This window comes from Pelecanus crispus, chromosome 7 (assembly GCF_030463565.1).
Source record: "Pelecanus crispus isolate bPelCri1 chromosome 7, bPelCri1.pri, whole genome shotgun sequence".
In the NCBI taxonomy this organism is placed as follows: domain Eukaryota; kingdom Metazoa; phylum Chordata; class Aves; order Pelecaniformes; family Pelecanidae; genus Pelecanus; species Pelecanus crispus.
In genome coordinates this window covers 12,902,468-12,930,107 of record NC_134649.1, presented here as the reverse complement: position 1 = coordinate 12,930,107, position 27,640 = coordinate 12,902,468, and the positions used below count along the sequence as shown (strand labels likewise).

Genomic DNA, 27,640 nt, shown 5'->3' with positions numbered 1-27,640 from the left:
CGGTCTGCACTCTGTAATGAGAATATAATTAGTTTTATGGGATTTACATGAGATTGTCCAGTTAACAGTAAGTGAAATTGCACATGAGGCTTCTCATATGCAAATACCACAGACAGATAGCTCACATAAATGTGATTAACCATAAAATGGTAAAACGTAAAGAAGCTAAAGAGCAAGTTAATCAACTTCAAGACCAAGTTGATTTGACTTAGCTTTTTAATAATCATCATTCACCCTCAAGCAAAGGAAAGGTACTAATATAAACTTATTTTCATCATCACTGTATATAGGACCTTTCCTTCCAAAGTACTTTACACACTAGAGGCACAGCCATTTCACCACTGGTGGAAGCAGGCCAATTTGGGATGGAAGTCAGTAACTGCTTAACAAAGAGCAGCAGCACCACATCCACATAGCGAGTTAAAAACAACATATCCAACCAAAACTCCAGTGGAAAACAAGCGAGATGGATGCAAGGACAGGAGTTAGAATTTAGCCAGCATCACTAGGATTACGCTACAGTGCCTCTAAAGACAGCTGACACAAGGATGCTCCCTTAAGCTTTAAAGCAAACTTTACTCCACTGTGGTTCTGTCAGTTGTAAGGATTACCCTAAAGTTAACATCCTCCTGTAGAAGAGATTCGCAAGTGTTTGTACAAACTATTCTTATCATTGGGTAAAAAAAGCCTTACAGCTGCTCAAGGACCTGTAGGGAAGCTTTCTCTGCTCCATGTTCGGAGTCTGCCCAGCTTGGCTGTTCAGGACTGCAACCAGCTCCTGGATCTAGGCGCTCAAGTCACAAAATTTCATTGAGAGGAAGTAGGAGGTCTTCACATCAAATGGGATTTGTCAAAACATGACAGGGCAGTTCTGGCACCTGTATACACTGCTTGTCCTGCAAAAGCCAGAGTGAACAGGATGGTCAGTACAGTTGACAATGACCTAGTTTGTCTCCAAGAAAAGACTATGTGTATGTATTTCTACCTAAACACTAGCTTTCCTCAACAGCACATTCTACCCACCACACACAGAGGCCTTCAAAGAGACAAATCCAGAGACCAGGTGGCTATTCCATTCCCTAGGTAGATCTAATACAACAACATCCAAGTACAATTTCATCCAATGCATTTCCAATTCAGAAATTAAATCTATCTGGACTTTTGCTAACATACAATTCCCCAAATATTAAAACCTTTCCACAAAAGTTGAGACTTTGCTTTTTTGGGGGTTCAAAACAAGGATTGCCCCAAGGGACATCAAGATTTATATAAGCAGTATGCTCTTATTATATAAAAAAAAGAACAAGTAAATTCTCAGGTCATAAGCAAATACGTATTTCTATCATGGTTTGCTCCTAGGAACTTTCTGACCTTTTCAAACTCCAAAGCTTACATGCCAAAAAAAAAAAAAAGGGGGGGGGGGGGGGGGGGGGGGGAGGAGATACAAGTTCCCAATCATGCTTCAACCAAAGGCAAAACTGACCTAACTAAAACCCTCTAACCTCAGCACAAACACACACGAAGCTATAAACTATTCCTCCTGCAGAGGGGCAAAAGCAAAGTATTTTCGTTTATGAAAATATGCAAAGACAACATGTGAGTAGATCAATATAAATTCATAAATTAAGAAGATTCTTTACGTATTGCACATCAACCTCCTGGACCAAATTTTCACCAACACATACACTGCTAGTGTTGTATATACTTCATGCATAGAATTCCAGTAACAACAGAATAATGGAAACCTTCTCTAAGTGTTGGAGAATTCTGTCCTACTGTATTTCAAATATTTTTCCTTTATAATTCAAGCCTTTGCAAATACTTAAAGTACCATTTTTTCCCCCCAAATGTAAACACCCTTCCCTCTTTCTGCTATTCATTTCCATTTTTTGTGATTTCCATCAATCATCAGTTAAACAAATTATACTACAGCAATCACATCAATCCAGTTCTGTAATTGGAAACTGAAACACTAGAGCATTTAAAGTAATTTGTCATATAGTTAAAGATAATGAGACAACTGCGTTTGATATCTTAACTCATTTATGAGTGCTCTTTGATGCAAGGCACTCAAATATAGTGATAAAATGTTCTCTGTTTTGTTTTCAGAATGGCTTCACTTCTAAGCAAATTCAGAATAAAATTCGCGGATATTAATATCATTTGTGATATCAATATAAAGCCCAACAAAGAGAGGTAAGAAGCATTACCAAAATCCATTATATAGATGCAGGCCTTTATCATGAGCTTGTTTCTTTTATGTTGAGCATTAAAAAAAACCCAACAAAACACACCACAAAGAATAACACGGTAACTTTATTGCAGTCATTTTCCAAGTACCTAGAGCAGGAAAAAAGAAAAGAACCTTTTAACAATCACAACTCAAATGGTCAAAACTATAGGCAGCCTTTTTCTTTATGTTGTAATTATAAGATGTAATTTTAATAAAGACTAATTAGATACCATACTTATGAGCCACTAAATTTAACAGGCATTTTATGATGGCTTTTCATATCTATTTATGTTGCAATAGACTTCATATTAGTCAGTCAGTTACAGTTCTCTTGTAAACTCACCATCTCTGCCAACTCAGCCTTCTGGGTTTTACCATGAATTCATAAACTTAACATTTTTCTGACCGAACTTAAGCATACTTCTCCTTTCCCATGAGGACAATATTATAATACTCCGCATTCACTCAAATGTAATGAAGGTTCAATGTTTTTAAAAATTAACTTATCTACAAAATTAATGCTCTTAGGAAGTTGGTAAAACAGTGCTCAGGAAGCTCCACTTCCAACTGTATTAGCTAAAAAAAAAAAATCTTCAAGTCTGTGCTTTCTAAAACATATCTCTATAGAAATCATCTATTTCTTCTGCTTTATGTAGACAAAAGTATATAGCAGGTTGCTCAGGGAATAACTGAATCCTAACTTAATTCGCAATATTGGTCTTGGTCTTAAATATCCTCTGAAAATGTTCTCACCTTGCTATGCTCTCTATCATCCCATCCCTTACGCCCCTCTTGATAAGTCCATAGCTATTTCATAGTCAAAGGGCTGCTCTTCTCCACCCAAAGCCTTTCCTCTGAGTTCAAATGCAATCTCAGGTTAGTCTCTTAATCCTTCTGTGTCCCATTTCTACACACACACACACAACTTTGCAAAAACAGTATTAGATTCACCAGTGTTTCTACAGTGCATTGGAGATTTTGACTTAGGAAATGCAATTAAAGAATACAAATATTTTATTACTAGATACCTAAAGTCACTTACTAGTGCCCTCTTGATCTCTCAGTTAATATTTTTGATTATATAAAGAACTGTGCAGAATACTTCTCTTTTTTCCAGTACCATGCAGTGATTTTACATAAATAAAAGCTATCAAAAAGAATTCGTATCTGGCGTTCACGTAAAAATCAAACACATTTGTTGCATCAGCACTATCTGAACAGACCAAGTGAATACTGTGCCAGACACTTGCTAGACCACCGTATCTCTCTCCCAGCTGGCATCCCATTTATTTCACTAATAATAAGAGGACTATCACTATTTTACATACTGAAACAGACACTAAGGATGTTGACAAACTCTCTGGCAACTTAGCAACAGCAACATTAAATGCTGCATGTCACAGCCTTTAACCCGTCTCTTGACTTCCTGGCCATATAGCAAAGTCCAACCTGCGCGCAGCCTCCCGCTTCACTTCACAGTGAGGCCTGCCAGTATACCGTGCTTATAGAAACTCATATTAATAGAAAAGAAACTCCCTAAGGTCTCTGTGGGACGACAGAAACTTTCAACAAAGGGGCAAGTGGGGAAGTGCTAGGGATGATAGGCTTCTCCAGATGATGACAGTCAAAAGCTTCAAGAAACAAATTGAAATTTAGAGAGAAAATCTGTGGAAAAGTTGGGAAACGAACACAAAATCTGAGCCCCCATATAGCAAAAAACCTACAGCATTTCCTTCAGCCCCTTGCTACAGGAGATTTATATCACCTCTTTCTCCATTTCATTAAAACTGTAACAGTGAAACTGTATCAGTCAGGCAATTGCTCCAGTTAATGCTAAAACAATACGAAAAGCTCGCTATTTATGAGGTGACCCATATTCATCGTTAACTTAGTAACCAGTATACCGCAGTTTGGAGTTACTGTAGAACTCATTTCAGTATTTTTGCTACAACCAGGAAAATGCGGAAAATTCTCCGCAACTGTAACAGGCCAAATGCAGTGCTTAATTACCCTCAAATAACCTTTTCATTATCCTCAAATAACCCAAACATATTGAAGTGGCACAGATACAGCTTGGGGCACAATGTAGCAAAGAAGAAAGATTTTGCATGTTTTTCAGCTACAGTTACAGGTAGCGAGGCCTGCCATACACAGTGCCAGTGAAATAAGTTAGTGAGTTCATATCGTGCAGCGAGGCCTCCTTTAATTCCTGTTTCAGCTGGAAATTCTTTGAAGAGATGATTGAGCCATATCGCCTGCACGAAAGCTGCAAAGATATAACAACTGCTGAGAAATTAAAGCGAGAGACTCCATGGAAAATTACAGATGCAGAGCTGGAAGCATTCAAGGAGAAGGTAAAGCCTTACCTACCTTTTTACATCTGTACCTTTTCTTACACTCCAGGTGTTTGAAGCAATTAGTAAGAAAATGTGAAATACCAGATATGGAATTAGAAACATGACACGTACAAGCCTGTATTTGATATTTACAAATTGGATTTATATTGTAAACACTGCAGAGGTGTGTTATGATTGCATTATTCAGCACTCGGTAAGACCTCGGCATGTTTGCACAGCATTTTCCAGGCTGACGAGAAGCTGTGTCCACATCAGAGCCAGCCTGATGAAAACCACCTCTGAACCAGAAGCCACATGGTACTGCATTGAGCTTGAGCTAATAAGATCTGCTGAGGGGTTTATTAAATGGCTCCTCTGTTTTAGAGCTTGAGGCTCTTACACAGCGCAGTTCCAAACATTCACCACTTTCGGAAATTTGGAACTGAATCCAGATCCTACAACTGGCTCTAGAAATTCTTCCAAAGGCAAGATTTAACATGGAATCTTACCTCAATGGCAGAGTGAAGACTAAACCTGCCTACAGTGCAGGAGCTCTCCCACAGTTCAGAGGCTGACGTTCGCTGAGCCACCGGGTGAATGAGAGCCCAGGCTGCTCTTTCATTTTGTTGGAACACACCTTTTCAGCAATGAACCGCCAGGCTTCATCAGGCCAGTGCCGAAATGATACTGCAAACTCTTCCACCCTTAAGAGACAAGTTGTCCTGTAACTCACAGAGAATTAATCTAGCAATTTTTTTTATGGTTCCTGTTGGATTAACCTGAGCGCACTGAGAGTTTAGTTATCTCCACTTTATGGTGCTGGCAACTTCCTCAGTGGAGCAAGGCTTGTGAGTCTGAGCTCAGATCCGCTAGAGGTCACAGCCTGACATATTCACATAAGCTGAAATCAATGGTGATTTAAGATAACACACTATACTACCGACTGCAGCAGCTGGGAAGCAGACTGACTGCTCACTGGATTACCTTTTTCATAGATTTGATAACCAGCATACAGTTATGGTAGTCAGCTGTGGGCAGAAAACTTTTGAAGTGCTCTCAGCATAAATCATCAAAACCTGGGAGTCAGAACCCTTAGAACATCTCAGTATAAAAAGACAATGGGAATATAATCCCAGATATACACACTTGTGTGCAGAACCAGTGAGGGTACAACAGGAAAAAAAAAAACATGATTAAGCTTGGCCTTGTCTAGATCACTAACTAAAGAACCAGGAAAAAAACCCATAGGTTGAAAGCAGTCAGCAATATGAAAATGCCAAATCTCTCTATAAAATAAGAACAGCAACAAAAAGTTTAGTTTACACACCTGGAAAGACACTGCCCCTTATTTTCAGAAGCAAGGCAGTTCTGGGAATTTTATGGAGGACATTAGAACACATTTAAAATTCAAGAGAGAAAAACCTGGCAGCACAGATAAAGGGTGATGTTATAGGATGATTCTCATGAGATAACAACCGGCTAAATTATGAGGATTCTTACTTATAGAACATGTGTAGAAGAACTGCAAAATTTCTGTAGAGAAGGAAAATTTAAGGTCTGAATGGAGAAAAACCAGCTTTTTCCCTCCTCCGGGGAAAGAGAGAATAATTTACAAGACCAGTTAAGATACATCCATCTCCATGCTGCAATCTCCCTGAACACAAACCTGCCCTGGTCTCTTGTTCCCTATGACTTGTGTTAAGCTATAAAAACTTTGAGGGCCTGAGACTGACCATAAAGTAATCTTGGCTGAATCTCAAAGTAACAGCCATTTACACAATTTGTAAAAGTCCATACAAATACACAATACATAAAGCAGCTAAGCCTTACCCCAGACTCCTGGTCTTTTGTTTAAGAGGTGAATTTCTGGCAAGGCGCTCATTTACACACTGACGTTCAGCCCTACCGGCATGGCAGCTGGACACTTACAAAATAGATGAATTAACCGCCATCAAACAATAGCACAAATGAGTCTCTGCACAGTTCCCAGACAGCTATACTCCATAGCCAAAGAAATACTTAAAAACTATATCTGAGCCAGCTCCGGTACGTGTCAGTACAAAAATAATCTCCATCCCCAGGAAATCTTGCACAGTGAACAACTTTGGCCCCCAGGTAACTATACTAATCAAGAAGCATGGCTTAGCCTCATATTTTGCCATCTCTATTACTCCGGACCACAGAGCAGACCTGGCTTTCAAAGCCGCCAAAGCAACAGCAGAAAATCTTGTGGGCAATGGGTGGTGTAGAAGTCCATAAGGCACCAGAACTGAGGATCACTGACATAACTGATCTTTTTCTTTCCTGTTTTGTTTTAATCAGAGTTACCGTCAAGTCCGTCTGAACGAACTCTTACAAGAGCATTCGAGGGCAGCTAACCTCATTGTCCTGTGAGTTGCAAGAATTTGGTTCTAACTTAGAGAATAATCTAATGTGTAAAGGGATTCTGGACTAGAGCAACAGAAACACTTGTGTTAATTCATTGAGGGCAAAAATAATCTTTTAAGTACCTTCTGAAGGACTTGCATCTGGACTGATGGTTCTCTGGGACGACACTGAATATGAATCTTTCCAGTAGTTCTTCATAGCTTAAAACAAAGCTCTACTCATGAAAATGTGTCAGAAATGTAATCTTCACATCCAAATCTATGTGTTGAGTGTTACACCTGCTTACTCACCTGCAGAAAATACACATTTCCCTTTCTTTTCCCCCAACTATTAACAACGCAAAGTTAGAGAAAGGATTCTTTTAGTTTGCACACAATAAATGGAATTGTTAGCCAAGATCTACTTGGAACTATGTGAAACTGAATAAGGATGATGCAATTGTATAAAGAAAAAAAGGCCACCAATAAAATTACAGAAAAAAAAAAAAAGAAGCCATTTTCAGAACAAATTTTTAGTTGGAACAGATAAACCTCCTTATCTCTATTAAGTCAGTCTCAAAAAAAGTGGTGATTAGGTAACATTTACCATAAATTGACCCATACTTTAAAACTCCCACCTCACAGTAATTACAGATCAGAAAATAAGCTGATGGATGGCAAAACTGTGCATGTACTGTATTTTTATCCTTTTTTAAAATCATATTATGTGTGGGTTTTATGACCCCAAAAATGCTTCTTTACCAGTTTAAGGTTACAATCACAAGCAGCTCATGACCAGCACAACTAGCCATGTTAATGGCACTAACCAGGCGAGCAAGAGTTCACAAGATTAAGGCCTAATGGTAGCTTTGTGCTTTCTAAGATTAAAACAACCGTGTGGTCTAATTATGAACATTCAGAGTTGTATATGAACAGTTGCTGTTTTCTACTTAATATTTAGTGAGATGCATGTTATCAGGGCTACCCCTCTCTTCAAAACGTTCATTTTATTTTTCTCTGTCTAAACAGGAGCCTTCCCGTGGCAAGAAAAGGAGTAGTGTCTGATTACCTGTACATGGCTTGGCTAGAAATTCTCTCCAAGAACCTTCCTCCAATCTTAATGGTCAGGGGCAACCACAAAAATGTACTGACCTTCTATTCTTAGAAAAACACCACAGTGCCTAGAATATCCCTTGCTTGATTTCAACACCTACATTTTTAAGGGCAGCAATTTATTAAAGACACACTTATCTAACACAGATCTAAAACTTAACTAATTGACAGAAAATTTTTCAAAAATCCAAAACAACACAGTGAAGAATCAGACAAAAAAAAGAAAAAAAAAAAAGTAAATAGTCCCTGCTGGTGTTACACTCCAGTATAGGCAGAAGAAGGAAAATCTACATATATCTCTCTCTATATAGATCTCTATCTCACATAAGACAGCAAATATTTTGAACACCCAAAGAAGAAATTCCACTAATTTTATAAGGTATTGAAAATGCTTTTGATATTTATCCTAGAAAGCCAAAATTAACCTACGCTACAGTACAAAAAGCATTAAATCTATAAATAAACAGTTCTTTTCAATTGCATTGTCATAGTTGCTAATAGACACATAGGAGGATTACAATCAAACGCACCAACTTGGGAAAGAGAAAAAAAAAAACGTATAGCGTCCAGCAGGTCAAAGTCATAAACTGATATAATACAAGTAGAATACCCACGATGCTGTTTAATTATAACACTGCCAAATTAAGACCTATGCCTTCAGCAGGTGCTTTTACCTAAATTTTTCTGCTAATTCATATTAATTCAAATGCTTCTAATGAACTGATGAAAAAGTTACACATATAAAATTATGGACTCTATATGACAAAACTTGATAATGAACTTTCAAGCTCGGACATAGAATGGAATGTATGATTGCAATAATTAAATGTGGTAAGTAAATTTCACAAAGAAATTAGTGAAATATTAGCTTCTGACAATTTTTGCTATGAATGTTATGGGTTTATACAATCTGACATTATACTTTGGGATAATACGTACAGTGATTTATGTGATTAGAAAACAAAATAAACGCCATTAGCAGAGTTGAATGCCTTATTTTTTATTTATATAAAATATTTCTCTTATTTTTAGACTTTCTAAATAATATTAATTATACACTAACTTGAAATAAAGGAAATTCATTAAGTTGTGTAATTTTTCTATTTTCTATTCTGCAACATTATAGTACTTTATCATTTCAGCTGTCAATAAACGCAGCTTCTCTTTTTAATGGGGAAAGCTATATCCTATATTTAAGCATTATTTAAATTAAAGACCATTAAGGAGCGCAGCTAATTTAATTACTGTAGTTCTGCAACTCCTTTGCAGAGATCAACTGAAATCTAATCCCCAGGAAAGCCAGGGGACCCTGAATTTCACTAAATGTTTATTTTAAAGCAGGCCTCAGATCCCATCTTTGCTTGAATTATTAGAATTTAACTTGTGGAGGATCTAGCACTCCATCTCCAAAAATGACGAATATTTGATATTCATATTTTTCCAAGTTCAACAGCAGCAATTCAGCAGAACATGGTAATGTAGCCCAATAATCCATGTTTTATTTTCTCCATCTATTAAAGGCAGGATATGAAATACTGATATTTTCTCATAATGTTCTTCCTTTACTCCTTCTTACACATTTACAGCCAGGTTGAAGGATCATTTTGCAGTTTAACTGCATGACACAGACATACGAGTTTCCTAGATATACTAGGCTTCCTGCATAGCTCTGAGCAAACTAAACCTCACATTCTGCACCTGCAAAACAGGGAGATTATTCTCATCTTTCACAGCAATGTTAGCAGTGATACAGGAATTTGTTACATGCTGTCAGGTCTTTCCACCTTTGTAGAATTGCAATGGCCACCATCCTTTCCACCTCACTTCAGACACCAGACAGGTATAATCTGCATGTGGTACACAGACCATCAATGGAAAGAAAAAGAGCTTTTAGGGAGGCTCCACTTAGGCCTTCTGTAAGTGTGTTTCTTATCACAATCTATGGAAGGACCTGGGGGAATTACACACCTGCATTAAGCCTTTCAGTTACGTACATGAGTGGGAATTGTTTCCTAAATACTCCCAAGTACTGTAATTCTCAATCTACAGGGAACACGGACCCAAACTGATTTTGGGGACCTAAGCAGATCCAAAAAGGAGAAAAATATGAACCAGCAATGGCACTTTCAATGCTATTCACACTCTTCTCACAAACACATCGCTGTGGGCATTGCAACAATAAATCCCAAGAGTACGTTTCTAAATGAACAGCCATCAAAAACTAAGCACTAACATACATATCACTGTAAACCTCCTTGCTTAGACTACAGTGATTAATTAGAAGATGTATCCACACAACAATGTTATGGGATTTGTAACGAGCAGCACAAACCCTACATGCAACAGCGCTTAACTACCTGACAGTGTTGTTTCCTCAAATTCACGAGTAATTTCAACACAGCAGTTTCCTAGAGGCTTCTGTTTCTTGTTCCTCACCGTGATTTCTGAAGTGTGTGTATGACCAATTTGGAAAGCATGCTAATTATGGACTCTCTGAAATTGCAAGTTTGCAAAATTGTGTTAGTCCACCTACCTCTTTTCCCACTCTGTAACACACTTCCTCTTTTACATACATTATGCATAAAACAACTGCTGAATTTTAATCACCATGTTAGTAACTGAATTCTAATTACAATTTTGACATCTCTAGAAAAAAAACCCCATGGCTCTAAAGCTGTCTAGCACATTTTGAGCTTATATCACACTACCAACTTTTCAGGTTTATATAATCTAGGGTTGATTTGATCAGCCATGACAAAAGCAAGCATAGATAAGGTGACCAGGGACATTAAAGTGTGAAAATACTGTTGCTATGAAGCAAGAACAAAGAACATTTTGAATCATCTTCAAAAGTCTAGGCATCCTGCACAGCTAAGTTTGTGCCTAAGGGCGTGTTAAAATAATCCACTACCTTTCCTCTTATCTGTGAATCTTACCTTTCCCTCCTAATGTTAGTGGCGCTCCAACAGGTATCACAGAAGGCGCTTCTTCATAGTTCAGAGAACACACTTTCCTTAAATCTTTTTACAACCACTGGCAAGTTGTCCATCCTGACCACCTACCCCTAGGGCACGGTGCTTAGGAACGGTAATAGGGGTCCCTACCTAGCGCTCCAGAACAGCATTCTTCCAACCTGCCTTTCACTAGATTTTCAGCCCCTAACAGCAATTACTTTTGGGGGGTTTTGTTTGTTTGTTAATTTTATTTTTAAATCAGCAACACAATAGCGCAAGTAGAAAAGCTACCTAACCAAAAAGGCATCTCATTCTGAAGACAAACAGCTGCAACTGCTCGAGCCACATTGTACAAAAAGTGTGCTGCTATCATACTTCACACCCAAAGGAGTTCTCCACTTAATCATCATAATCACAAAGTACAAAGCTCCACCCACTTGCATAGTAAATTTCACCAGTCTTAAACCTCTGCAATTTTCATTACATCCTTGAAAAGTCCTACAAAAAGCCTTCCTGGCTAGGCAAAATATGACAGGCTGCTCTTCATTCTCACAAGACCTGGACGTTCCACATCTTTTCCCTCTTTTTCAGCGATTCCATATGGTATTTCAAGATCTTCTTTAAGGCAAAAGCAGTTTCAGCAACTGATTAGTAGTTTACTAGTAACAGACACGGCAGCAGGCAACATGAATTAGCACTGAAGTTGAAGATACGGAGCAAACAGCTACAGAGTTTTAGCGATTACTGACTCATGTAACTCCCCATACCTGTTTGTCACCTCCCCTCTGGCAGAGGTCCCTGACTTATCAGCAAAGCTTGGAGAACAGAATTTGAGTAACCCTCAACCTCTTCAACTTGAAGTTCAGTGGTCTCCCTCCAGCTCCTGCCTCAGGTCGTTTGACTGTCATTGGGCTTCAATGAAATGTCCGAGGATCACTTCAAGGTCCTGCTGTCTCTCCCCTGCTACCTGACTGCAACTTTTGTCAGAAGGGCAAGTCAAGTGCTGCAGCTGTTTGCCAAATGAGTGACTCAGCCCTCAAGTTGCAGGTGAGGAAAATGACGGGTTTGTAGCAGTGTGGTTTAGCATACATCAGACCACTGTTTAAACATCTGTTCATTCCAGTACCTGTCTGGCACAGCCCCTTGGCAGGTGTGTAGCCCGCGCTGCTGAGGTAACACCTCACACTGGCCTTGACTCTCCTAGGAAGAATGAAAAACGTAGCTCTGCCAGTGCAACAACAAACAAATATAGCAAATTTTAGCTCACATTCTCCACAAATAACAAGAGCAATAACCCATGGTCACGTCATTGCTGGAATTTCATCAGAGGAAATTCAGTTTCAAACAAAATAAAGCACTAAGGTTGTTCTGGAACAGAGTAAAAAGCAATGGCAAAAATCCACAGCCCCCCACACTGTACAGCAAAACACAGGATCAAAAATAGAGCTTCATTATAAATAAACACCCTCACAGAAGCCTTTTAAATTACAAACCTTAATCACTGTTGAGAGAGACAGCTGTTCTAAGTGAGACTGGGGTGGGCAATAGTCTTTTAAAGCCACAATTTTCTTCTAATAAAAACGCCTATTCTAACACCAAAACTTCGGTGGGGAGAATTTTACGGATTATTATCCCTGAAAGAAGCTCTGTGTTTCTTTCTGTGTACAACAAAGCAGCCTCCACTCCTACTCTCAATCTAGGTAAAAGGCAGATAATTTCAGTTTATCTCACTATTGTTTTTCAAACTCAGGAGGAAATGCCCAATGGAGAGCAGCACTAATCAGCAATCAAGAATGAAGGAATGTTACCAAGTGACTATCTACAGAGCAAACAGCACATTCCCAGGACCTAGGCAAACTCGCCCAGACTTTAAGCACAGGATTTTTTTCCTTGTAAAGATCTGGGGAAACAAGTGTCACTCAGTTGAGACGTTTCTCCTTGATAATATGTTTGGATGAGTCCTCCTATCTATTATTCATGGACTTTCAGGCTACCTTAGACACAGCGTAGAACCCAGCCCGCCTCACCGAGCCAGGCTGTTCACACCATTCGTCCTTTTCTACACTATACTGCAGGATGCAGTTGTAACCTCTACACTTGCCCAAATAACCATTTATAATTACATACTCATTTGATACAACTTAAATTCTTATAAACTTAGATCTGTGGATGGCTTATATCAGAAGTCATGAAATATTCTAAGTAGCCTTTTCACACAGGTCTACGATACATACACATTCTCATTCAAACAGTGCATACTATTAAGACTGAAACTGCTGAACAGAAAAAAAAAAAAGGGACATTCTTAAAAATCTTTTTCACAATCGGACTGCAATGCGTAGCAATCGTTTCACTGCCATCTGGCTGCATTTAAAAAATGTACCATAGCAAGGAGACAACGCCATGCACTTTGATCTTTAAAAAAAGGCACAAAGAACGGTTGTTTGACAAAATTTAGGCTAGCAAACAGAACTCCCAACAGTCTGCAGCTATTTTGCACAGAGAAAAATACATCCATCAGAGCGGTCACACGCAAGTTTTGCAACCATGAATGCAATGGGTACTCTTGTCAGCCCGCAGCACAGAGAGCTGTGGGGGCATTTAGGGAAGGCTTTCAGAGATGGGATGGCAAAAGATGGCAGCCAGTAAAAAAAAATCAAAAGACGGTGAAACCACGAAAGTATCCTCATCTGACTGAGACAGAACAAGACAGGCGGAGCATTAATAGGTTTTCCTATCTACAGCCTCGGCAAGGAGGGGCAGCGGTCGTTTTCCCTTCGTAAGGCAAACGCTCCTGTCATCGCCTGCCAGCGCCTGAAGGAGCGCCGCGTATCTGCCGCAGGGCGCAAGGCAGGGCTGCCGGGAGGCCGCGCCGGCGAACGGCCCGGGCCTGCGGCGCGGCCGGCAGACGGAAGGGGTGGCCCCGCGGCCCCTCCGCGGGAGCCGCCGCAGCCCAGGGCCCCGTGCGCGGCGCCTGGGCGCTGCCGCCCCGCCTGGGCCCGCTGACGGCGCCCGCGCTCCCCGCGCCGGGCCCTGGCTCCGCCCGCCGCCGCCCGTGTGCCCGCAACCGCGTCCCCCGGCAACGCTGCGCGCGCCGCGGGGTCCGGTCGCCGCGCCGCGGGGCCGCCACCGCCGCGTCCCGCAGGGGCCCGCGGCGCCGGGCCGCCGGCGGAGGGGCCGCGCCGCGCCGCATGGCAGGTACGGCCGGGCGCGGGGGGAGAAGGGGGCGCCGCCGCCGCCCGCCCGCGCCCCGCCAGCCCGCTAGCGCGGCCAGCAGCAGGGAGCGCCGGCGCCTGACGGCGGGACGCTCCCCGCACGGCGACGGCGTTATGCTGGCCCGGGGCTTCGGGCGGCTCCCGCACCCCCGCGGGCGCGGTAAGGGGGCGGCGGGGGGCGCGGAGGGAGCACAGACTGCCCAGCCGCGCTGCGGCCCCGCTCTGCCGCCGGCCCTGGCTCTCGGGGGCCGCCCGGCCGCGACCAGGAGGGGCTGCGGGGCGCCGGCACCGGCGAGCCCCGCCCGGCGGCGCGAGGGGCCGCTCCCTGAGGGCCGCGGCGTTGGGCGGAGGGGGAGGCGGGCGAGGCCATTCTCCGCGGTGAGGGGTGGCGAGGCGCAGGGCGCGGAGAGCGGCCGGGGAGGGAGCGCTCTCCCCCACTGTTTCCGCCTCCGGTGGGCCGCGCCGGTTTTCGCGGGCTTTTCGCCGCCGCCGCCTCACAGCGGGTCCCTCTCGCCTTCCCGCCCCGCGCAGCGATGCCCTTCTCCGAGGCCGTTCTGCAGGCATCCCCCAGCAAGAGGCAGAGGGGCTCGGCGCCCGGGGACCTCGACGCACGGCTCCGCTTCGCTAAGCTGTCCGAGAACGCCTCCACCCCCTCCAGGGGCTCTCCTCGGGCTGCGGGCTACGATCTGTACAGGTGAGGGTACCCCACGCAGGGGAGGAGCCGGCGCCACGGCCCGGCCCGGCCGTTTCCTCTCAGGGAGAGGCGCTGCCGCCCCGCTCGGCGAGCCCCTCGGCTCGGGGCTCCGGCGGCGGCGGGGGCCCTCGTCAGGCAGGGCCCCTTGCTGAGCAGAGCCCCCCGGAGAGGCTCTGCCGCCCTGCAGAAGAGGAGGCCGGAGGTGGCCTGTTCGTAGCTCCCTGGCTCCTCCATCCCGCTCCATTTCCAGCGTCCATTCCTGCCGCAGCACCCATTTCATCAGGTAGCGATGCAAACCTTGGCCAAAAGTCAGGCTTGACACAGGAGCCTGAGTTGCTGTTGGCATCAGCATTGGCTAGGTGCCTTTCTTTTGGGGAAAAAAAAAAAAAAAAAAAAAAAAAAAAGGTGGCGCATATGGGCCCTCCTTGCTAGCGTGCTTATGCTTTTCTGCTTTCCCCTTGGCCGCTGGGTGCTGCGGGCCGAAGGAGGCTGTGGCAGTCTGATGGTGCTCCTAGCCAGAAACCATGTGGTGCTCCTAGCCAGAAACCACGTGGCGTGCAGTACAGGCTTAGGTTTGGGTTTGGTTGAACTGATAATAACCGTTGTTCAAAGAGTTTCACTGTGTTCAGGAATATCTGCAGCTGGGCTGGTGGTTGTTTGCATAGTGCTTCTGTGATCAAACACCATCACTAGGTCTATCTGAGCTTGATTCTGACCTCCTCTAGCTTCCCTCTTTTAGTATTACTTAGAATGATCAGCCTGTCTTTTTCTTCCTTTGCCTATCTGACTTCCTTCCTGAAGCTTTGCTTCACCACACTTCACACTTTCCCTTTATATGCCTTTTGTCTTACCAGGTTTGGTTTTGTTCTTGTTCCAGTGCTGCACTGTACACCTGGAAAAAGTTCATTTCATAAAAAAACCTTTCAGTGCTTCCCAGTGTTTAAAAATCAGTTCTTCGTCAAGGCCAAGATATGCTTGCCTTAAACAAGTAGAACAGTCTCACTGTGGTATTGTCACCACTGCTTTTCATTAAGTGTCCGGTTGGGTAACTTCAGAAAGTTCTTAAAATCGCTCTAGTTTGCAGTTCCCAACAGAATCATGTGAATCGTGAACTTCTGACCTGCTCAGGAAAAAAACATTGCATTGTTGCCTAAAATTTAACTCAACAGATTATTATTTTTGATTATAACTAGTTCATCTGCTGTAGAAAGCTTAATCAGAAAGGTGTATTATCCTTAAAGTTTCTGCTTTTGCACAAAAATTCACCTAATAGTTAATTTAAAGTTAAAACTTGTATTTTTTGTCTATCTCACCAGTTAAAAAACATTTAAAATGAGCAATCTTAAGACTATGCTGTTCAAATGACGCTGCTGAAATCTTGAGCTAGCACCATCAAAATGTGGTTTAGGATCTGCATTAGATTTTGCAATCTAAATATCTCTTGTACAAATTCCATGGTATAAATTCTCAGCAAGAATAATTCTGGGTAAGTTTGTACCTTAAGTTACAGAGAAGAAAACTTTCAAAATATTCTATATAAACTGATGTTTCTTTCTTTAATGTAGTGCTTATGACTGTGTGATACCACCCATGGAAAAGGCTGTAGTGAAAACAGACATTCAAATTGCCCTTCCTTCTGGGTGCTATGGTCGAGTAGGTAAGTAAACAGGCTATGAAAAGGCTGCAGGGTCGTTACAGAGCAGGTTTGACACAGAGCAGGTTTGACATCATCTTCACGTTTAGATTCTGCCTAAAGCTTTCAGAATTAGTCTACACAAAAAAGAGGTGTCACATGGCTGTGTGATTTATTAAGCCTTGTAATAGATGTTTCTTGTCAAATACGTTTGAGGTTTGGTGTATGTCAAATGACAAAAAGATGATTAGGAGAAATTTTCGTAATCTACATACAACTTTGTAGGCTATGCAATAGTTCATTATTTCTCTGCAGTTTCAGAATTCGAATCACAAGGACCATATGGACATACAGAAAATCTAGCCCTGGATGTTTAAACATGAACCCTGAAGTAAGAGTACTAGTGTAGTAGAATTTGACTATTTTGTCCCAGAATACTTGAGAGAACCTGTACAAGATACATTGTTATGTTTTGTGCGTTCTTTTTCTGAATTATGTATAAATTCTTAAAGTGAAAAAAAGCAATGGCCACTCCAGTGGAAAAGCGTGATCAGAGTTTGCCACGTCCTTTCATCTAAAAGGAGAGTGCGTGTGCATTTCTGTTATCCCAGACAAAATTTGGAAGAGAGTAACATTTTCAGCACAGTAGGCTAAGGTAAGTAAAAAAAAAACAAAAAACAAACCACTCTGCACATTATTTATCTGTGTATAATATTTCTTAGTAAATTGCCAAATACTGTTTTCGATCATGACTTGAATGGATTGACCTAATAGTCTTTTGAGATTATTCCAACCAGTGGTAGCCGCCAAAAATAAGACAAGATTAGACAGCTGTCTGCTCCTGCCTCCTTCCTTGGATAAATCTACTCTGCAATTGGTGGTCTAAACAAAGATATGCTTATATCAGTTAAAGATTGCAATTCTATTGTAGCCTGTAGCAGATGTTATTTTGTTTAATATACACATTAACACTTACAGTAGTTCCTGTAGAATCATGTTTATTTTAGACTGTGGAAACAGTTCTTGCTGCCACGACTGTGCAAACACACTATCTAACCTATAAATATTGTGTAAGAGTTTTAAAAGAAATAAATTATACTTACAAAAAATTTCTTGTTTTCTAGCACCGCGTTCTGGTTTAGCTGCAAAGCACTTCATAGATGTTGGTGGTGAGATTTTTGTTCTTTTTACTAAGACTTTGTAAATTTTGATTGCAGAAATGTCTTAATTTCACATAATATGTGTAAATAAATAATGCTAGCTTCACTGGTAGTCTGACAAAAGAAGGTAACTGGGTAATACCTCAAAGAGACAGTGCGTCATTATTTTAAGGCCTGCGGAATTATAAAAGTATTACTGATTTTTTTAGAATAATAACTGTATTGTACTTTTGTAAGCAATACCTTTTTTTGGTTTAGGCTTTAAAGATGACTTTTTACATTCTGCTTTCTCCACTTTGACTAAACATCTATGTGTGATTCTTTTTAGCCTAGTGTAAGATCTGAATGAATTAAATCATTAACATACAGATATTCTTTTACACAGAGAATATATAGTAGTGATATTCAAAAGGAATGATAGAAAGCACTGGAATACACCATTACTGTGGGTAGAATTGATTATTAGGATGAAAAGAGCTTTAGTTTACCATTACTGACGAAAATGTAACAAATTATGTAAAGCAAATGAAATTTAAAGTCGTAACTTTGTACATTAATTGACTTAAAAATTGAAAGTCTTTTGAAACAAATAAAACTAAAATCCCACTTTCTACAAGTCTTTACTGGTTTTTTTTTTTGTTCAGTACTAGCAACAGATTTGTTTTGAGCAACAGGGTGGTTTTTTAAAATATTTTGAGCTTTTCTTTAATCTTGATTAAAAATTCACAGATACCTCTTCAAAAATATTATAGGCATATCTATAATCGGAAGCCTTCATGAAAGCCTCACTGTCCGTTTGCCATATCCCTGTAACTGCAACATGAAGTAAATGATGTTGAAAGATCAATTCCAATTTTGCAGAGGGGCTGATCAGAGCACAGGCGGATTTTCTAAGTATTGCATTATAAAGTGGCATCTACATTGCACAGAAGTTCTCACCGCTAAGGTTATTGTGGAGTTATTCTGAGCACAGCTGTAACCACAGCAATTTAACTAGCACTAAATGTGTATTATGTTATTCTCATTGTACAAGAAAACAGTTCTAACCTAAATAAAATGTTTTCTGCCTCCTAAAACCCTAAGCAATTGTTTTTTTCTGGCAATAGATTGTAGTAAAAGAACCAAAAACTACATTTCTGATGTAACAACATAAAGAAGATGCATCTAATGGGTATCTTTGAAAATGCTGGATGGCCAAGAGAGCACATTTTTTGCAAGCACATTGTCATTTGAATCATAATGGACGTTGACCAAAAAAGTGTGCTGAAAACTGAGGCCTTTTCCTCTTTGCTAGGTTTTGGGGGGGGGATTTTTTTTTGATTTGTCATCTGGGGTTTCCCCTCCCCAGTGTTAAACAAGAGAGACTACTTAGAACAGTGGTACTCAGCCTTTACTTGCTATAGGCTTGGCTCTAGAGGTGAGAAAGGGTTGCTCTAGGCATCCTTCTCTTTCTGATGCCGAGCCAGCCAAAAAGCAAAGCAATTCCCAATATAGTTTAGAGCTGCAGCAGAACTACTTTATTCTGTCTGCTTTATGGCATACCGAAGTCTGGCTGTGCCTGTGATACAGTTCTGAATCAGAGGTTAAAGGGGAGCATCTGTGCCAGCTTTGTATCATTCAGGCTTTGTCTTAAGTAAGAGTTGATTCTTGGATGTCTTACACTAAGGTTTTTAAGTGTTGCTGGGTAACATACAAAGAGCACTAAGATGGGAATCAAAAATTCCTACACCCCTGTGACTGTAGTATATGTGGTCTACTGTTGTGTAGTTCTTTGAAGCGGCACTTCTAAAACTTTTTTTGTTTGTTTATATGAAAAAATACATGCGCTCTGTAACAGTCTTTTCAATCTTAAAGTTAAACTAGGAGATACCAGAAGGCAACCAGAAGTGCTTAGCAGGATGACCTATGTTCAGGTTTTAAAAAGCTGACAGCTGACAAACCATGAGTAAAAACTATTAGTGACAGTTAGTAGAGGATGACTTATTTAAAAAAAAAAAAAAAACCCAAACCAATTGTTACATAATTTTAACTTGTCCTGCAGGAGTACTTCTGTCACAATGAGGGCATGATCCATTTAAGTAAAAATACTTTGCCAGAAGTCCTAAGGGTCAGGTAGAAAAATTGGGATCATGCATGAATATGTTCAGAATTCACATCTGCTATGTGTGGATGATTTCCCAACGAGCGACATGCCAAACTTCTGACAGAGTAAGACAGAATGTCAGACTGCCAATTCCAATGCATGATTTTTCCAAAAATTACTTGCATGATTTCCACCCAATACACATATTTTAGAAAAGTGCCTTAGTCCTCAGCAATGTATATAATTATTGCAACTTGCTGTTCCAGAATAACAGAATGCCAAGGATGTTAACGTGTTTTGCCAGTACGCACAGTTACGTGGAGTGAGTTTGTGACCCTATACAGAAGGAAAACCGATCAGATCTTCCTGGATCATATTTTCTTGTATCTTCCAAGGATCATATGTTTGTTGATACAAATAGTGTAGTTTGAACTCAAAACCCACACAGTGGTTAAACTCAGTAAGACTATGTCGGTGGACGTATAATACATTTAAAGAGAAAATGATTGGTAGGGAATTCATTTCACAAAATCTTTACCCAGCTGTGCCTTTAATGGAATTTGAAATTATCATGGCTTTGGCAGTGTTTCAGTCACTCAGCACAGCATTAGACTAATTGTTTTGGCCACAAAACATATTTTTAAATGTTATTTTCTTAATATACAACTTCAACTCTAATTACAAGTTCTGTTTGTATCGGGCATGCTTTTAAGGAAGAAGCCTGCTCTTGCCTCTGCATCTTCTGGAAAGTTTTCATCCTCAGAAGTGTGGAGGAAGTGCAATTCTCTCCTGCTAGAAACTACATCCACTACAATCTGTAGAACCATTACAAGGTGTTTATTTTATAGCTAAGCTTAGAAAATTAGTGTTTTAGTGAGGGTTTTTTTCCCCTCTAGTGAATAATACGAGTGATCAAAGTTTTCAGTGTTGCTGACTTCAGTTCAGCCACAGAAGTATTCATCAGTCTTCCATCTTTAGTTATCAGTTTTCAAATCCTAGAGAGCCACTCTCTAGCAGTAGTCAAATAGGTGGTCAAAAGAATTTGGTATCTGTTCATAGAATTATCTGTTTAGATGACAGCCTTTTCAACAAATACTTGTAAAATAAATTTTAGTGTTTATACATAAACTGAGATTGCGCTAATGCCATTGTTTAAAGGTCAGGGAAGCCATCTGACTAGATTCATTGTAAATCAGTATAGAACCATTATAACACTCCTTTTCAGCAAAAATAAAAAAGGTTTGGGGTTTACAAAGGGGTAGAAGTACCAACGTGCCATTAAGCTCCAGTTACTCCAATACAAGCTAAGTTTTAGATACTCTTTTTTTTCCCCAGAAAATAGCAGCAACATCTGGTAGATCAAAAAGCTTCATTAGCAGTTAAGCACTAACTAATACATCAAGTACAATTTTTGTCATTATGTAGAAATAAACTTGCTTTCTGTCAGAGATATGAAGGCCAAAAAGTTAATTTAGAATGACTTTAACTAGCCCCAGTTGTTCTGCTCTATAAATTTTCTTCAGATAATTCCAGCAGAAATGTGACATGCAAGAGTTTCTTGCATGTATAAATCTAACCATACTACTTTAATTGGTATATTTTATACATATAAAAGCATAATCTCCATTTAAATAGAATTAGTAATCTGTGGTAATCAGTTTTGAGTATTGCGTTATATCAGAGCAGAATACTGTATTATAACAAAACTAGCCCTCATTACGTTAAATTAGCAAATTCCATTATCAATCTCTAATGCATAGCAATATCTATCCCAGCATATGGTCTAGAAAAATGTTGTCTTAGCTGTACAGAAACACTTGAGAATGCTTTGTCAAATTAAGAATTTGTCCAAAGAGCTAATAACCTTTTTATATGCATTTATGTGCATATGTACATAGTTTTATGTGCCAAATGTGAATTCTGGCTTTCAGCTCTCCAGGTGATTGACTTGTGTGAACAAATACACCAAATTAATGGGCAACTGATTGCAGAACTTGAGTGATGCTTAAAATTATTTGTGCTGCAATTACAAGTTTGTTGAATCTTTCTTTGTAATGTATCTATGTAGCATGGACTCAGTGTCCACTATTGTATAAAACAAATTATTTGCGTAGCACTCTTTAGCTAACGCTTTGTGTTACCCCTGGTTTAGCAATTATGTAAGGGCTCTAGATTATCTGATATTTCAAAAAGGAGGAAGAAATAGTACTGTGCTAGAACTAAGAAGGCAAAATTTTAATGTTACTGTTTTATAGTTCAGCCTTTTTTTGCTTATTCACGTGGCACACATGTGCATAGGGTTTGATTTTTAATATTTTAAGGATTGAATTGCAGCATTGAACTGTGGTTGAAATTGTGCAAGAAGGCTCTGTGATAACCAATGTAAGTGATGTACCATGATTCTCTCGTAGCTGACTTTCTGAAAGCTGGTCTAACCTAAGCCAAGTAAACAGTACAAGACCTGTGAATGTAGTACAGGACCTGCGCATGTAGCTTCAGTACATCAAGCTCTCTGAATCAACTGAACTGAATGCTACATTCAAGACTTTTTTTAATAATTTTTTTTGATTCTGGAAAACATCCATGCACAGCAACCCCTATGTTTTGTTCACTGTTACTTTTGACAGTGCTCTGTAATGAGGGTCCCTTTAAGCAACTGCATGCAGTTTGAATACCAGTGAGTCAACTTGAGAAGTGCATGTTTTTCTGAATTTTCAGAACTCGGGGGATACTCCCAGTGTTACTAGCACCTTAATTAGGAAGCTAGTCAGAAACATGATTGGATTAACCCATAACATTACAAGGGAAAGAGAACTGTATAATTACCTTTCTCACACTAGAACTAGTGCAGAGATTGTACAGTAACTATGGACCATACGTACTGCAATATTTTCACACAGCTGAAGACACTAAGAAAAAAACCCTCAGTTTTCTATTCTTAAGTGTGTATGTTCAACATCAAAACTTCAAAGTATAGTGATACTACAATTTCCTCCGGTGTTTTTAATCTAAAGGTAGTACTTTGTGTGTATGGGTCTGGGAATGTGTTAGAATGACGTGTAGTTTTAGTATTTGCGTTACTTCTGCAAGTAGACTTCCAAATACGTACTTTGGTCCACAACTAAGCCCAAATTTCAGTTTTTCTACTGGAAGTATGCTTCTTGTATCCAGGAGAAAACCTCAAAAAGGCAGAATATGATTATTTTAATGTGTATTGGTAGATAATCTCCTGTACTATGTAGTTAATACAGTTATATAAAGAGCAAGCTTGTTTTACATTATTTACACTTGAATGTAGCTGAATGACAATCAATTCCTTAAAGCTTTAGTTCTGTTACCCTGCCTGAGATAAGGGATTTGGATCTGTGCAAATCCATATCTCTCAAATCAAATGTTAGAATTAAGAACAGATTTCTGCTTGACACTCAAAGAGCTGAAGTTAGCAGAACAAATGGAGCCTGAATTTGGTACAGCTGTCTTGATTTCAGATAGGGTATTACAACTAAAATTAGTAGTACAGTGGTAAAACACTTCTTGATATGTGATGGTATTTTTCAGTTCTTTTTGCGAGATTGATTAGCATTTTTAGATATTTCAGTATTTTCATATGTATTGTTTAATTGTGCATGAGTAATATAAAGGATGTCAATATAAGATACTGCAATCATCTAATCTAAACCTTATCTAATCTTCTTATACTGACAGTGTTTATTAACTGGATATCCCTCTCAATTCTTTCTTATGACAGCTGGTGTCATTGATGAGGACTACAGGGGAAATGTTGGTGTGGTACTCTTCAACTTTGGCAAGGAGGCTTTTGAAGGTAAATGTTAAGCTTGGGAGAGCCTGTTTTCAGCCATCTGACTGGAAATGAGAAACTAATTTTTCTTTAAAAGTCCATGAAGAGTTAGGATTAGCTGACAACATTTTTCTTCTTAAAATTAACAAAAACATGGAAACTTAACAATGTCCTCTCAAGGAAACAAGCAAAGACTCCACTCCTAGCAAATCAGGCAGCATAGGCAGCATGCAAAAAACCCCCAAACCCCGAAAAAATCCCACCCCAAAAAACCCAAAACACCCCACCACCACCACAATGAAACAAACAAAACCCCTGCTTAGCTAAGGCTTAGATTCATGAGCTGTACTAAGTGCAACTTTCTATTAAGTTTCTTGCTCTGCAAAAAAAAAGATCTATCTGAACAGTATTTGAGATAAAAACTTCTCCAGGATCCTGTGAAACAGGAGGAATAAAGATACAATTTTCCCTTAATCATGCTGTCTTTCTGCAAACAGTCGGTTTTAAGCCTCAGGGCCCAGTTACAGTATTGCCAGGGTTTTTGCAGCCTTTTCTGCAACTTCACAGCACAAGCTTCTTATGGAAGTTGTGTGAACCAGATTGGGTACTAATCAGAAATTTTGTTTCCCTTTTATCAGTATGGGTTTTTCCCCCCCAGAGAAATCAGTTCCTGGGTCTAGTTCACAAAAGGAGCCACTTTATGCATACAGCTGTCTCTCCATCTCTGCAATATTTGTGCATAACAACACTTAAGACGCCACAGTATGGCAGCAGGAATGAGGGCAGATGCCTTGAGCTGGTACTGCTGCTGAAACTTCACCTGAAAAGGACTAAGCACAAGTTTATCTTAGCCTGTATTTTTCTGGCACTATTAACATCTGCTTAACTAAGTTTCAAGTGAGTGTTTACACTTTAGTACATTCTGATACTCTTGAAAGGGGATTGTCTAAACTTCGTATTGCTTGTTCACTTTTTTTGAAGGAGCTAATAATGTTTTAATTTCATTGCAGTTAAAAAGGGGGATAGGATTGCCCAGCTCATCTGTGAACGCATTTGCTATCCTGAGCTAGAAGAAGTTCAGGTAAGTTGCCAAAAGAAAATATTGTTGCTGTTTTTGATAATTAAGATCATAGAATCATAGAATGCTTTGGGTTGGAAGGGACCTTTAGAGGTCATCTAGCCCAACCCCCTGCCGTGAGCAGGGACAGCTTTAACTAGATCAGGTTGTATATAAGATACAATAAGGGTGTATATAAGGTTGTATATAAGATAGTTGTATATAAGCTGAAATTTATGATAAATACTTTGCTTTAAAACTACTTTCAGTGTTAAAAGTGCATTGCTGCCTGAATAAAAATCTTGATGCTTTGCATGCATTTACGTGGATTTTGGGGGTTTTGGGGTAGTTTTCAGAGTTAACAGGTACTTGAGAAACACTTCCGTCTATACTAGAAACAGTTGTCACACAATGTGGGATTTGTTTAAACTTGTACAAAAGGTATTCTGAAATGTCTCTTAAAATTTTTTGGTTTACTTTCTCAATTATAGCTATTGTTACAAGTAAATGTACCTTTCTGTATGATAGACAACATCTGTTGTATAGAAACAGAAGGCTAGTTAAGACACTGAACCAACTTATCCTAATTGATGTCTTTCAGGCTCTAGATGATACAGAACGTGGCGAAGGTGGCTTTGGTTCTACTGGAAAGAACTGAAAATTACTTGAATATGCTTTCTGTATTTTTTTTGTTACACTATTTCCAAGTTTTGGTTTGAATTAGAAGTGGGATTTTGCAGTATGTAAAAAAAAAAAAAAAAATCAAGTTTTATTCAGACTTCTCTGTATTTGTCCTCCTGTCTATTTTTACAGGCAGTGAATTAATCTGCATTATGGGGACATGTGCATGACCGACTTGATTGATTAGTTGATGGATTATTTTTTCTTTTTAGATGTTTGGTCCTCAGTAATAAGAACTCATTGTTTATGTGCTGATTATACTCCAATAAATTAAAAAATAACTTAATGAATTGGTTTTATTTTACTCACCTAAACTAAAATGGCTGATTCTTCCTGTCGTGGCTTAACCCCCGGTAGCTAAGCACTACACAGCCTCACTCCCCAGATAAATTAACTTTATCCCAGGCGAAACCAGGACAGCTCCTTTGCCAGTTTGTGTTAATCTTTTGAAAGCCATCTTCCATGTAGCTCAGTATTTCATGCTGAGAGCCTATTTCACACAGATTGGTGATAATACAGGTATTGATGTGACTTCCCACTCTGACCCCTAAATCAGAATAAGGCAAAGATATTTAATACTGCATCTTCTACAACCTGTCAAAATACTTGTCTTTCTGTTCAAAGCTAAAGTTCTGTCTTTGATCCTTAGCTGGTCCTCAAATAACCAATTTTTCAGCTCTTTATTAAAAGCGGGCAATACAGTGTTTGAGCTAAATAACACAACTGATCTGGAACTAACTTCTGTATAGTAAGTAAATGCTACAAAATACACTATTGAAATATTTGTTGACATTCACTAATAAGTTCTTGTATAGAAGAAAGATTCTGAATTATTGAAGCAGTGCACAAATTGGTTTTTTCAGTTCTATTTTGACCAGTTAACATAGAATTCTCTTGGAATCTGTCCCAAACCTGATTGTTTCTTTAAGTGTGGGAATCTCTTAAATAACTCAAAAGCTTTCAGGTGAAAGAACATGCACACAAGAGAAGGGAGAAAAAGGAAAGAATCTTGAGTATTTTGCCACTTTACAGAAAAGAATTAGAAAAGACTGTGAGGCTCTCAAACATAATTTTTTTTTTTCCTGCAGCTGTCTATTCTCTTTTTAGATCTTCTTAGCTGAAAGGTCTCAGGTGTGAAATACTGTGCTTTAAGTAGTGTTTCAGCAGTAGAAAGGTAGGCCCTTTTGTAGACTAAGGTGTTCACAGCATTCTTCTCCTTGGTAGTCTCAGGTCATAATAACCCTGTTGGGGTCAGAATAACCCTCCTTGTCTAGAACTAACCATTTCCAGTGAAGTAGGCCCAAAATGGTGTGCATTTTATACATTTTAACTGCCCACTCCTTCAACCATAGAGTGGTCATTACATTGACTTGGCAGTGCTGAAAGAGTAAGTACATTCTTCTTTGCCTAGGCTGGAAGTCTTCCCTCCATGTGCCTTATATGCTTATCAGTCTTTTCTTTTCCCCCTGTACCCTTATCACGACACTGCTTACATCTGTATGCCCAGACCTTCATAAGCAGGCTTACCATGCAAAATCCTATTGTAAGCAAGAAGCACATCATACCAATGAAGTTTTAAATGAATTGGAAAAGCTGATCTTGACACAAAGGTTCTTCCATTCTGTAACCTGCCAAAAAGGAACTTCAGTTACCAAAAGGTATTCAAAGGTCTTAAAAGAACTACGATCCTTTTGTGTAAAGCTGTTTCTTCTTGTTGGACTGCAAGTTGAGAGCAAGTTTCACTGCTCCTCTTTTCTTCCCTCCCCAACCCCCAAAGCAAAAAACCGGCAGGGGATACACTGATGCAAGTCCTTTTTAAAAGATACTACAAGATGATCTCGCTTGGAACAGCAACCTACAAGAACAAATTTAAGTTTTGTTGATACTTACAATTTGTTGTACCTGTTGGAAACTGATCTAATTTCCATTTTTGAAAGTAGTACTAACACTCCTGAGGTAAGAAGGAATAGTATTTGCTAGAAAAAGCACTCTCGGAAGCTATCTCAGATGCACGAGGAACAAACATAAATTTACAGCTCCATGATTGCTGTAAGTTGTCAACATACAGACTGTTACCTAAGTGTCATGACCAAAAAAGGCCCACTTATTTTGAGAACTGGTATAGTTGAGTTCCTTTTCATCTATTTCTCAATACTTATCTAGAGAAACGTGTAATGAGTTTAAGATTACTGCAAGGCTCTTCCCAGTAGGACCTTGGAAAAGTCTGTTTGTCTGAAACAATGTAAATCTCAGTCTTTCAAGCTCACCTCTACAATGAACTCCTCCCAGTACATCAAACCATTGCACTAGGGTAAC

General features: G+C 39.8%; 2 protein-coding genes across 3 annotated transcripts in view; both read left to right on the top strand.

Annotated features, from left to right (window-relative positions):
- SLC12A1 (solute carrier family 12 member 1) overlaps window positions 1-8,100 on the top strand; it is a 48,104-nt gene extending 40,004 nt beyond the window's left edge. For both annotated transcript variants that reach the window (XM_009484984.2, XM_075714693.1), the window contains exons 23-26: window positions 2,110-2,196; window positions 4,452-4,587; window positions 6,892-6,959; window positions 7,965-8,100. In XM_009484984.2, the coding sequence (XP_009483259.1) occupies window positions 2,110-2,196; window positions 4,452-4,587; window positions 6,892-6,959; window positions 7,965-8,100 (427 nt within the window). The remainder of the gene's footprint in view (window positions 1-2,109; window positions 2,197-4,451; window positions 4,588-6,891; window positions 6,960-7,964) is intronic.
- Window positions 8,101-14,748: 6,648 nt separating this feature from the next.
- On the top strand, window positions 14,749-25,301 carry DUT (deoxyuridine triphosphatase). The gene is made up of 6 exons (XM_075714468.1): window positions 14,749-14,911; window positions 16,477-16,568; window positions 17,669-17,713; window positions 23,536-23,610; window positions 24,597-24,667; window positions 25,245-25,301. Exons 1-6 carry the CDS (start codon window positions 14,751-14,753, stop codon window positions 25,299-25,301), a joined length of 501 nt encoding a protein of 166 aa, XP_075570583.1. The 5' UTR covers window positions 14,749-14,750.
- The last annotated feature ends 2,339 nt before the right edge of the window (window positions 25,302-27,640 follow it).